At 48.1% G+C, this 12,563-nt stretch overlaps 1 protein-coding gene across 5 annotated transcripts in view; it reads right to left on the reverse strand.

Moving 5' to 3' along the window:
- POU2F1 (POU class 2 homeobox 1) overlaps nucleotides 1-1,026 on the reverse strand; it is a 97,651-nt gene extending 96,625 nt beyond the window's left edge. For 4 of the 5 annotated variants that reach the window (XM_028726825.2, XM_028726824.2, XM_028726821.2 and 1 more), the window contains exon 1: nucleotides 884-1,026. In XM_028726825.2, coding sequence (XP_028582658.1) covers nucleotides 884-941 — 58 coding nt within the window. In that variant the 5' untranslated portion in view covers nucleotides 942-1,026. The remainder of the gene's footprint in view (nucleotides 1-883) is intronic. The other variant, XM_077927245.1, reaches the window with a different exon arrangement.
- Between the last annotated feature and the right edge of the window lie 11,537 nt (nucleotides 1,027-12,563).

The following is a 12,563-nucleotide window of genomic DNA, read 5'->3' on the forward strand; positions in this document are numbered from 1 at the left end:
CAGGGCAGCCCCAGACACCTCCGGGTGGGGGGGGGGGCAAGCCGCCCCTTATAGATTTCCTGTAGGGGGCACACACACACACACCAATTTGCACGCGCACTCTCTCTTACACACACACACGGAAGGAGGAAGCCCCCACTGCCGCCCCTCTCCCTCCCCTTAGGCCAGGCAGCCCTACCCCGAGAGTAACCCCAAACACCCCTTGTTTGGCGCGCAGGCCTCGGCCTCTGGGGGAAACAGGGCTGCCTTGGGAAAGGGGCGGGGGGGGGGGCGGCCGTTGCAGGGCGGGATCCGAGGCGCTAAGAAAATAAAAATGAATAAATGCACGACTTCTCCCTCCTCCGCCCCCCTCCCTCCCCGTCCAATGCGACACCAGAGGGGCCGGGGGGTGCGGTTGCACCCGGGGACCGGTGAGGAGGCTGAGGGGGAAGGTGCTGCGCGCCCGCCGCTCTGTCCCTTCTTCCCAACCGCCGACACCCCCCCTCCCTCCACACCCCGGTCATTATGACGAAGCCCCCCCCCGCCTCGCTTTTCCGCCGCTACCCCTATTATACAGTCTATATGAATATGTAAAGCGGCTTCGTGGTGGCGGCGGCGGCGGTGCCCGGCCTAGCTGCCCGAGCAGGGCTCCTCAGGGCGAGGGTGGTGGTGCTGGTGGGGGACCCTGCCCGTTGCCCCCCGTCCCCCGGTGCCCGCGTGTCCCTCCGTGCGCCTCTCGCTTTTCCCCCGCGCGGCGGCCACCCCCCAGCTCCCTCCTGTGCCGTTAATTATAATAATCCTGAGTACTAATAAATTATGCTAAGCGGGGAAGGCGGGCGGCGGAGGGGGGGGCGCCCGCGTGTGCGAGTATGAATATGAATATGTAAAATGCAGTAATGATTACCTGCCGCCACCGCCGCCGCCGAACTCTCATCTTGACTCGCTGCTCCTCCGTCCGCCATTTTGAATATTTTAATCAAAATCGGCCGCCCGATAAACCCTCCCTTGCTCGTTTGCCTCCTCGGCAGGGGCCCCCTCCCCACTCGCGGCGCCCTCTGCGCACGCGCGGCAGCGGCGGCTTCCCCTCCCTCGGCCTCGCAGCCTTTACGCGGCCCGTGCGCACGAGCGCCTCCTCCCCTCGCTTCGCTGAGAGGCGCCCGCTAGATGTGCGGGGAGGAGGGAGTCATTCGGGTGCCTCTGCCGCCTTTTCCCGCTCTTCGCCGCTTTGGGACCCGAGCGGGTGACAGCAGCCTTCGTGGTGACAGGGGCTAGCTAGCAGGCTGCGCGCTTGGGGGGCATCTCCAAAAGGCTTATTGTTGTCCATAGGAAAAGCGCGCCCCGCGCATGTTAAGCAGGGCCGCCTCCCCTTAGTAGTCTGCGCTCGCCCGCATCCCACGAACTGAGCGCTCACCTGCGGGGAAATCTGAGCTAAGGGATTTATTATGGTCATTATTCGCACTTTGCTCCCTCTTCCGCCTCCCGGGAGCAGACGGGGAAGCCTGGCGTTGTCCTGCGCGCCTGCCCCGTTCTGCAATTCCAACACGTGCAGCCCAATCCTATGCGTGTTTTATTTCCATGCACGTTTTCTCGGAAGTAAGTCCCGTTGCATTGAGCAGAGTTTACCTACACATAAGAGTGCGTATATGTTAAAAAATATTATTAAACTATTTCCAGAATGAAATACGATTTTATTATATAACACCCCCCCCCCGCGCGCGCGCAACAATTTTACAAAACCAATGGAAAATAAAAACCCACACATACAAATAACAAAACACAATGAAACACCCCACTTTTCTAACCACAAAAAAATGGATTCTACTGAGGGACTGGCTTCCTTTGTCTCCTTGCAGTGAATAGTTTTCACCCCTGTTGAGCTGGTTGTTACGACCATGTATTTGAGAACCGGTGTTTGAGTTTTTTCCTCCTCCCTCCATCTCACTTTCCTTTTGTGTCATGTATTTTAGATTATATTCTTGAGGTTAGGAACTGTGTTGTTTGATTGTTTTAGAGTAACTGATCTGTAAGCCACTTTCAGAGCCTTTTGGCTAAAGGCAGGGTGAAAATGCCTTTAATGAATAATAAATAAATAAAGATCCACAAGGCTGTTTTTAATTTAAAAAAATTTAAAACAAACAGCAAGTGTCCTATAAATACCAATCAGGGCCGGATTTAGATGAAGAGAGGCCCTAGGCTATTCCACTTGTGAGGCCCCTCCCAAACCCCCACCCTCACGACTAGAAGAAAATGGAAGTGTTATAAACAAAATTGAGTGAAGCCAAGGATGATGATGGGTATTTAAAATTTTTCAATTCTCAGTTTCTCCTCTAAAGGACATAAGATGTTATTGTTAAATACCATGGCGATTTTAAAAAATGCATAAAATTAACACTGAAAAACTTTTGCAATAACTTCACTTCGTAAACCTTTTGTGGAATAAGCATTAATTTTTAGGAAAATGAAGTTGCAATGTTATTCTTTAAAAAAACACACACCTTGAGTTTACGAATTATATTGTCTGGGAAGTGTAAATAATATTACCATGATTACCTGACAGTGTGGCACTTTTAGAATCTACTTTATGTTGTCATTAAAAAGTCAGTTTTAAAATATATATTAAGAAGTAAACTACAACCATCAAATACAGGAAGGCTAAAATGTTTTTCCCTAGCCTTCCTCATAGCAAAATCATCCAAAACTTCATCAAAATTTGTTTGTCTAAGTTTATCACTTTCAATGTACAGAATGCTCAGTGTGGAAAACCTCTCTTGAGACATTGTGGCCCTTAATTCACTTTTAATTCTTTTGAGTCTTGAAAAACTCCTCTCTCCTGAGCAGTTAGTGGCCAAAAGGCCAAGAAATAGCTGCAAGATTGCTTCCACATTAGGTAAGGCCATATGAATTTTGTCCTTACATATAATTTGATAAAGGTCTGTATGAGACAGAGAATGCTCTGCTGTGGGTCTATGGCTTTGTGTCACGTACAGGTGAAAGTGCAAAAGTTCATCAATAGGTTTCAGGTCAATATCTTCTGGGTATGCTTCCATCAACTGTTCAACACCTTGCTTAATTTCTTGCTTAGATGCTGTCAATTTAGCAAAAGACGGCAAACAATTGTGCAACATCACTGTACACAGTACTTCTTCTTTTTAAATTGGCTTCAAGTGCATCTTATAAAGGAGTAAAGGATTTTATCCTAAACGTATCTCTTGAAGAAAGTGCATCTAAGGCATCAGGTGCACTTCTGTCATTTCTTTGCCGTTCCCTCACTCTTTGTCTCCTTGTTTTGTAGTTGACATCTGGCAAGGTAGCTTTTGCTTGTTTCTCAAGCTCATCGAAATCATATTGAATTTTCCTTTAAAAATCCAGAAGTGAACTGTACAAACTTGCACAAGAACTCAACAACAGCTCTGATTTTGGGAAGGCTTTGCTGACCTTGTGAAAATGACCTAGCACACGGGTCCAAAAATGCAGCCTAAACACAGATTCCAGTTCTTCCATTTCCTGCAAAAGATTGTTAGCTTGGAGCCTGGTCTCCCCCTTCCCATTAACATCAGAGTCAGGATGAGGTCCAGTTACCAACCTGCAACCTAGCCTCCTGCCTTCTACAGGTAGTTCTGGATCCCTCCCAGGATCCCTTCCCACTGCTGCCTTCCCTGATCCCCAAGGCCTCTCTCTGCCTGTGCAATCTGCAGTGCGTGCTGCAGGCACCAACAGGGCTCTGTGAAGTGTGAAAGATAGAGGGGTGAGGCCAGTGCCAGTCACATGTGCTTGCCTTGCTCTGTTCAAGCCAAGGAGGAGGGAAGGAATGGTAGAGACTTGGGAGAGCTCGCTTGCCTACTCTATCTGCCCCACTCACACTCTCCCACTGATTAAAGTGCAGCATGTACCACTACTGACCTGACCCTTGAGCTAGGGAAGGCTGTGCAGCTGGTCGTTGACTCTGGGCCTGCTGGCTCTAGATTCTAAGATGGAAAATTTTGGGGTGTGAAGATACTCAACAGCCCAGCTTGTCAGGGCGAAAGTCCCTGCAGTTCTCTGCGGTTAGCAGAAGAAGGAAGTTCCAGCCAAATATAGGAGCAAAACAGCGGTCAGTAGACCACAATCTTTATTGTTGTGCAACAGGTCTGCACACAGAGTAAGAACCCTGAACATGGGTTACAAGCTCTTTGAAGACCTTCTCTCCCTACCCAGAATACATTTCCAGAACCATCATTGATTCATTGCTGATACATCATCATCATCATGTCACAAGGAGGGAGTGGAGTCGTGAGGTTGCCCAAGTTCATCAACTTGCCCCAGTTATCAGATCAAGTTCCTAACACCTTAAGTACCCGCCAGCTAAAGAACAATAAAACTATTTGCGGGCACACGCGCTAACTATGTCCATACCCTTTCCCCCAAAGAATGAGACAAGAGACTAGAGTATGGGTTCAAATTGGCCACAACTTAATTGAGCTTCAGAAATAGGGAACTTGGCACAGGCCTTGGCAGGTATCCCTCTCAGCCCGTCTAGCTGAGGATATGCAGGCTGATGAGGTGCAGTGAGAGGGGACTGTAAACACAAACTTACACAGCATGCCCTTCCACTAACCTCGTCCCAGGAGTCTGACCTACATGCCGCCGCTCAAGGGCCAGGGACTCCCGGTTTGCCCTTTAATGGACCCTGCAAGCGCTGCCGCATGGGAAGGGAGCATGAATGCATCCCCCCGACTTGATGATAGACTAAAGGATACCTTGCCAAGGCCTAAAACCGCCACCCCCTAAGGGCCTCGCCAAGAGTTCCACAACCGAGGAACAATCACCCATGTTCTGCCATCAAACCTGTCTAATGAGTCCATGAGGACTTGTCGCAAGTCGTGCAGCCAGAGGTCATTACCAAATGGTGTCAGATGCACTCCATCCAGCCTGAATATGCCAGCCATATCTGCCCTCATGGTGGGATGTGGGATAGAGAATCTGCCGATCTGCTGCTTGTTATTGATGCGAGAGGGATTGGAAACCCCTCTCCAGCGCAGGTGGGGGAGGAGATGGGACCAGCCAGTGGCCATTGCTGGGTACAAGGCATGCAAGCTTTTTATATCTGCCCTTGCATCAAGGGTCAGGGCAATGCCTTTTTGTTCAACTAGATCATTTCCCCCCAGGTGCAAAATCAAGATTCTCGGAGGGCCATGCGCAGCTGTGGCCTTACTCAGCATGGGCATCAAACCCGACCAACGCATGCTCCGGTGGCCCATCCAATGAATGCCTACCTTGGGGTGAATGTCAAGGTTACAGCCCCCATTGTGCGACCAGGCATGCTCCGCCACCCAATGGACAATGCTGTGCCCCACAACCCAGATCTTTGTGGTGGGCAAAGCTGCAAGAAAATTAAACTGCAAGTGTTAAGGAGGAGGAGCCAGGACGAATGTAGCTTTTGTAAGCTGCCGAGCGCCAGAGCCCCAAAGTCTTGATGCGGGTGGGGTCCCAACCCTGGAATGCCACTGAAGTGGCAGCCCCGATATGGAAGGAGTGCCCAGAATATTCTTGGGGGGTCAACTCCACAGGCCGCTCTGACTTTGCGCAAGACTGCCGTGAATTGGAACCATGTCAAAGGACGTGTGTTTGCGTGCATGAAGAAAGGGCCCTTGCACTTGGGCCGGACCCTGAAGAAGCGGCGTGTGTCCAGGTATGGGCAGGGGCCCTCCTGTTCCGTAGGGGCCAGCGTTAGCGTGACCCCTTTTTGCAATTGATCAGTTTTTGAGGACCGAATCGTGACATTCACAGTATCCCCAGAGAACTTAATGTCTGTATCCGTCAACCCTGATTGAGGGGCCCCAGCCACCAAACACTCCCCAATGTGCATGGCACCAAAGAAGGCTAGGGAGAATGCTGCACGAAAGAGACCAGCAGATCTCTGGTATTTTTTTCCAAATTAGTTTGGGGAATGATGCGACGCTACCCAGCCAGCAGCTTCTTGATGTGGAAGCTGTTGCAGGGGTCCGGCCAATGAAGAAATTTACAAAAGAGCGAGATAGCTGCCCTGTAAAGCATTAAAGTTTTAATGTCAAGGCCCTTGCGCTTTAGGAGAACCAGGAATTGAAGCACCTCCTCCTCAGAAGCGCGCCATGCTATGGCCCGAAGGCATCCCAGGCCCTGGAATAAGAATGTCTAGTGGAGGGTGCTATTGCTGCCAATACTCCCTGGTTTACTTCTCGCTTCCAATCTCCCACAGATTGTCTGGGAAGGCATCCGAGGTCTGGGCTACATCTGGTGGTCCAGGGTCTGGTGGTCCCTCTTGGGCCCGGCAAGGCGCCCCCGGCAAGCGGTGGTAGCGGAGGGGCTTTGCGCCTCCTCCCCAGCTCTGCAGCTGAAACAAAAGGCAGCCATGTGGCCTACTGCTGAGGCACCGACCACCCTCTTGGGCCCAGCAAGGCACCCCATGGTGAGCGGCGGCAGCAGAGGGACCTTGCACTCCTTCCCCAGTGCCAACCAAAATAAAAGGCCGCCAAGCAGCCTACTGCCGGGGCACCCGCCGCCCTCTGTGGCCCGGCAAGGTGCCCCATGGCGAGCAGCGGCAGTGGAAGGCCCATGCCCTCTGATGCCACCAAAAACCAAAGCTGGGACGCCCGTCACCCTTTAGGGCTGGCAGAGCGCCGCCCCCCTTGCGGAGAGTGGCAGCGGATGGGCCCAAGCACCCACCCCATGCTGCTGCTGCTGCTGCCAGACAAAATGCGGCCTGACGGTGGGCAGTGGAGGGACCCCGCCCCCCCCCCAGTGCCGCAAAAGGAATGGCCGCCACGTGGCCTATGGCTGGGGCTCCTGCCGCCCTCTTGAAATGGGAGAATTAGTTATGGCATTGATTTTCAAAGGTCCATCAGCACGGGCAAGTACAAGGGGATACAATTTTGACACTTTCTGGCAACAATGCAACAAGTCTTGCCAACAGAAACCAGATGGGATACAATTTGCAAGCTTTCTCGATTAACAGTGCAAAGGCTCATTGTCCTGGGGTTTTGAGGGAGGAGAGGCGTTGAGAGGTGACAAAAATGATTTCCAATAAGTTCCCCCCTTTATTTCCATAACAAGTCCTTGAGTCTGTACTCTGAATAGTGACACCAGGGACCTAGAAGTGGCAGCACTTGCCAGCCCAACCCCTGCAGAGTCTCATCAGGGCGGGCCTGAAGGCAATTGGAGCAATTGGGCCAAATTGGGCCTCGCAGGCCACTCCTAAGGGGGCCCCCACACCAGGGTAATCTAGTTGGATTGTATTTCTATCTCTAAGATTCGAAGTTGGGCCCCAGAGCTTCAAATTGGGCCCCACTGGCTAACCCTGAGTCCTATAGTTGCTGGGCCCAAGTTGCCCTGCCCTGGCATGAAGTCTTGGGTTTGCAATTTTGGGAGAGGGGAGACTGCCTGCTGGGGAGCAGGTGGGCTGGTGAGGCCCCCTAGATTTAGAGGCCCTAGGCTCCAGCCTACTTAGCCTATACATAAATCTGGCCCTGATACCAATGCAACAACGGAAAACTTTAAAAAGTTACAACACAACAGCAGCGTTATAGCCAGTAATCACCTCAAAAGCCCTCTGGAAAAAAACAAGATTTTACCTGTTACCGAAGGGCCAAACAGATCTTACTAGAAATGGAATTCAATATTCTTGGTACCACTAAAAGGAGCTAAGGCACTAGCTGCTCTCCGCACCTCAGGGGATGGAATGAAGAGGAAGTCCTCCAATTATGATCTGAATGCACCGGTAGTTTAGTAGTCCTTGTGAACACCATAGAAGGGATAGCAAAGCTAAACTGAGTTTCCTGACTCTGCCTCAGACTTAAAAAACAAAGGGAGTTGTTGTAAAGCACTACCTCTCAAACTCAGTACCATTCTCCACAGCAGCTACACACAGATCCGCACTATGTGGATAACAGTGCTGGACTACGTTGTTTGGTAGCCCCTATAGCCTTTAACTTGCCACAGCATCGGCAATATGCCCTTCACCAGGCTGTAGAGTAGGAGAGGAGCGAAGCAGGGCTATCCTGCCATCACCTCTGCTGAGAGACCAGCTGCCGCATCCTTCCATTATCATCATGCTATCTGGACTGATCCATTTTAGCTTGTCATTAAATAGGAACTGTAACTTTTAAGAATTGGTTTCTGAGATTGCTTCCCCCACCCCTTTCCCCTTGTTTGACAATATTTTCAACATTGTAAGCCGAAGAGGATGGTCTGTCTTACTAATGATCTTTGTAAGCCACCCTCGGGACCTTTTTTTTGCTAAATTGGAGGACAAAATAAATACATGCGGAACTATATCATAGGCATGTTGTAAGCCCTATATTTTAGCCTCAATGCACATCTAAAATGTAGAGATAATAACAGGTTTTCAATTTACAGACCCCTTTCAGTTTTCGTGCACACAACATCTGCAAGAGAGGAATAGTAATCCTGGACAGCTTATTTCTTCCTATCTAATCAAGGAAGCATTTGCAGGACAATTCTTTGAAAATAAAGTAAAACGTGGCATTATCCCTGAATGAAGACTTGGTTTTCAAGCCGATGTGTCTTTTTTGAGGGGACTGATGATGTGAAATCACAGCAGTGGTAAAGCATTGCTTGTCTACATTGCCTCCTGTGTACAGCTGTCACTGTTACCCGTGTAATGGAAGATATTCAAGGATTAAATATATATATATACTAGCTATGTCTGGAAAACAAAAGAACCTCTTTGCCCTCTGCCCCTTAGTTTTCTCCTCCAGAAGGATCATATTTAATGATATCATATGGAGAAATCCAATAGTTGTTCTTGGCTCTGCTGCCTAAAGAGTAAATAAGTCCACACACTTGGCAGACAGAGGCAACTTGGGAAGGAGAAGAGCCACGCAAGAAGGAGAGTGGCAACACAAGAACAGGCATTTTCTGCAGTGGCTCCCTGCTTGTGGGGAGGCTAGCCTGAGGCCTTCATTACATATATTTAGGTACCAGGCCAAAACATTCCTTTTCACCCAGTCCTTTGGCTAATTAAACAATCTATGGTCTTTTGTACTGGGGAGGCAGGTTGTTTAGTTTGTTATCTGTTTTTATACTACAGTGGTAACTCGGGTTACAGATGCTTCAGGTTACAGACTCTGCTAACCCAGAAATAGTACCTCGGGTTAAGAACTTTGCTTCAGGATGAGAACAGAAATCGTGCGGCGGCAGGGGGAGGCCCCATTAGCTAAAGTGGTACCTCACGTTAAGAACAGTTTCAGGTTAAGATTGGACCTCCAGAATAAATTAAGTTCTTAACCTGAGGTACCACTGTACAGTGGTACGAATTTAATCCGTTCTGGAAGTCCGTTCTTAAACCAAAGCATTCTTAAACCAAGGCATGCTATCCCATAACAGCAGGGGATTCGATTTAGAAATGGAACACACTCAACAGGAAGCGAAACATGTTCTTATTCCAAGGCAAAGTTCACAAACCAAAACACCTACTTCCGGGTTTGCAGCGTTCTTAATCCAAGTTGTTCATAAACTAAGCTGTTCTTAAACCAAGGTCCCACTGTATAAACCTTCCTGTGATCCTCAGATGAAGACCAGTATATAAATTTAATTAATTATATATATTGTGCGTGTGTACCTTAGAGGCGGTTCTAGGGGAGTGCATCTTGTGCGGTCACACCGGGTGCAGAGTTTCTGTGGCATCGCAGCAGGCACCACCATTGGAAGGTGAGAGGTGGGGGGGCAGATTTTAGCGTTGCACAGGGTGCCACTGGAATTTGAGACACCCAGGTCCATCACTGCCCTACTTAGTGTGCAGCAGGAGGTAGATGTTAAGAGATTTTAAGGAAAGGACTCAATAATAAGTGGCCAATCCTGTAACACATATATCTCTGGTATGGTCACATTTGGAATATTATGCAGAGTTCTATCTGCCTAGTATCATAGAGCTGGAAAAAGTTCAGGAAAGATGAATCAAAATGCTCAAGCCATTGGAAGAATGCATTCTCTTCGATGGTTTTTTTAGTGTGGGCAAAAACAACTAAGTTTTATAAGAGTATATATGGAGTAGAGAAAGTGCAAACAAAAAAGGTTCTCCCCCTCACAATACTATAATTTAGGGGTTATCTCTAACTACGTTAATAGACAATAGATTCTGACAGAAGAAACAGCTTTTTCACACAATGCCTAATTAATTTATGGCTTTTGCTGCAGCAAGGTGACCATCAGTTTAGATTAGGCAGATTCATGGAGAATAAGTGTGCGTCTGCTAGTCATGATGGCTAGAAGCATCTGGCTGGACACTTTGGGAAATAAGATGCTATGGTATATGGGCCTTGTATACAATCCTGTGTGGCTATTCTTGTTAAGTTCTTCATGTTCGCTTGAACATGTGCAATACTAATGCAGGACGTATCTTTAAAGAATGTGCTCCTGATTCTCCCTTTTGACTCCTCTTTCAGTATGTACAGTATCTTACTAGAGTCTTCTCTAAAGTGGAAGGCAAATCAAGATTTGATCCCAGGACTTTCCTGGTTCACAGCCTAGCTCTGATTCCTAGAAATTATAACAACAACAACAACAACAACAACAAATTTATTAAATTTGTGAGGTCCATGCCTTTACACAAAATACCATAAAACATTATTAAAAGATAAACAATAAAATTATAAAAGTAAGCTAAAATTCATGTCATGCTATCCCAGCAAGGAAACTACCCAAAAAACCCCACCATTCAGGAAAGAAGATACAGCAACAGGTTAGGAGATCAATGGAAGGGACCTCACCGTTTCATCCAGGAACCATACCCTAGTTTTCATAGCCTTCACCACAAAGACTGCTACCACGTGAGAAATCCATGGATCAGCGTCCACCAGTAAAAACTTTACCTGGTCCTCAGAGTTGACTATTGATTTGGGAATAGTTTGTAACATCGTATCCCTGAAGGCAGAATAGATGGGACAATACAACATGTAATGTATGAGATCCTCTTTGGTTCTCATATGACAAGGACATATACGCTGCTCTACTGGGATTTTTGCATATCTGCCTGACAGATAGGCCGTAGGAATGGTTTAAAAACGGGCCATGGTGAAAGCTCTCCGAAGGGTGGGATTGGTGATATTCGCTAAGTAATTGGCGCAGGTTTTGACTGTTTTCAGTCGGGGAAGCCAGTGGGAGGACCCTGGGTTCTGTATTTTTGTGATATCTAACAGAGCGTCTCTCTGCAGGATCCATTCCCGAACTTTGTCCGGGCTCCACAGTTTGAGGATATTAAACTCCGGTAGGGTGTATCTAACCAGGATCTCAGATAGGTTTTGACGCCAAGTGGTGTTCTTTTGAAGAGATACAAAGGCTTGTTTGGCTAATAAGGTGTTTGAGGTATTTGCAAGGTTGATGTAAAATCGTAGGAATCTTAAATGGGCCCTGGCAGACACAGAGGGTAATCCAACCTCCACCCTCAAGAAAGCTGCTGGGGTTCCTTGAGGAAGGCCTAGAATCCTCCTGAGATAATAATTTTGCAAAATTTCGAGCCGTTCCATCAGCCTCTGGTTCCACCCCCAGAGTTCTATCCCATATAACATCTGGGGAATAGCTTTCCCAACAAAAGCTCTTAATGCTGGGATCACCAATTGTCCTCCCCGGGTATGAAAGAAATTAAGCAGGACACCAATTGTTCTTCGTGTTAGGATGGTTACAGCCTTAAAGTGGGCTAACCAACTAGATGTAGCCTGGAATGTAACACCCAGATATTTAAAAAAAGGGCACTGTTCAATCACATGTTCATCTAAAGACCATCTAAAGGTGTGGCGAGCTCTAGTGAACACCACAATTTTTGTTTTGTCATAGTTTATCTTTAGTGAGTTATGGGAACAGTAGGCTGCGATCCCCTCCAGCATGCTGCGTAGGCCTCTTCGGGTGAGTGCCATTAAAGCCATGTCATCGGCATATAGCAATATATTCAGACGTTTACCTTCAAGGGCTGGAGCCGATGACTTGTACTTTGCCATGTACTGCACAATGTCGTTTATATAAAAGTTAAAAAGAAATGGGGCTAGCAGGCATCCCTGTTTGACCCCTTTCCCCAATGGCAGTGGGTCCGTAAGAGTTCCCGATGGCCCAGTTCTGATTTTGACTGTAATATCTGTGTGTAACTCTCTGAGAATTTTTAAAAGTCGTCTGTCAATATCCGTTTCATATAATTTTTTCCATAGTCTATCTCTACAGATTGAGTCAAAGGCAGATGTCAAGTCAACGAAGGCCAGAAATTATAACTGCAGAAGGCATTATACATTGATAACACTCCTCCTGTCTCTAGTGGCAGGACACCTTGTTCTGGACCAATGTCAGTCCTGTGCAGCAAACACCAACAGCCCACATATGCCCACCATCACTGGTTTCAAGGTAATTCACTGGGCTGTGCACTCCTATCTGTATACTGTATATATCTACTCAGAAGTTAGTTCAGTGGAACTGCGGCGCTCATCTCGCTTTAATGGCCGAGGGAGCCGGCATTTATCTGCAGACAGCTTCTGGGTCATGTGGCCAGCACGACTAAGCTGCTTCTGGGGAACCAGAGCAGTGCACGGAAACGCCGTTTACCTTCCCGCCAGAGCGGTACCTATTTA

This window comes from Podarcis muralis, chromosome 4 (genome assembly GCF_964188315.1).
Source record: "Podarcis muralis chromosome 4, rPodMur119.hap1.1, whole genome shotgun sequence".
NCBI classification, from domain to species: domain Eukaryota; kingdom Metazoa; phylum Chordata; class Lepidosauria; order Squamata; family Lacertidae; genus Podarcis; species Podarcis muralis.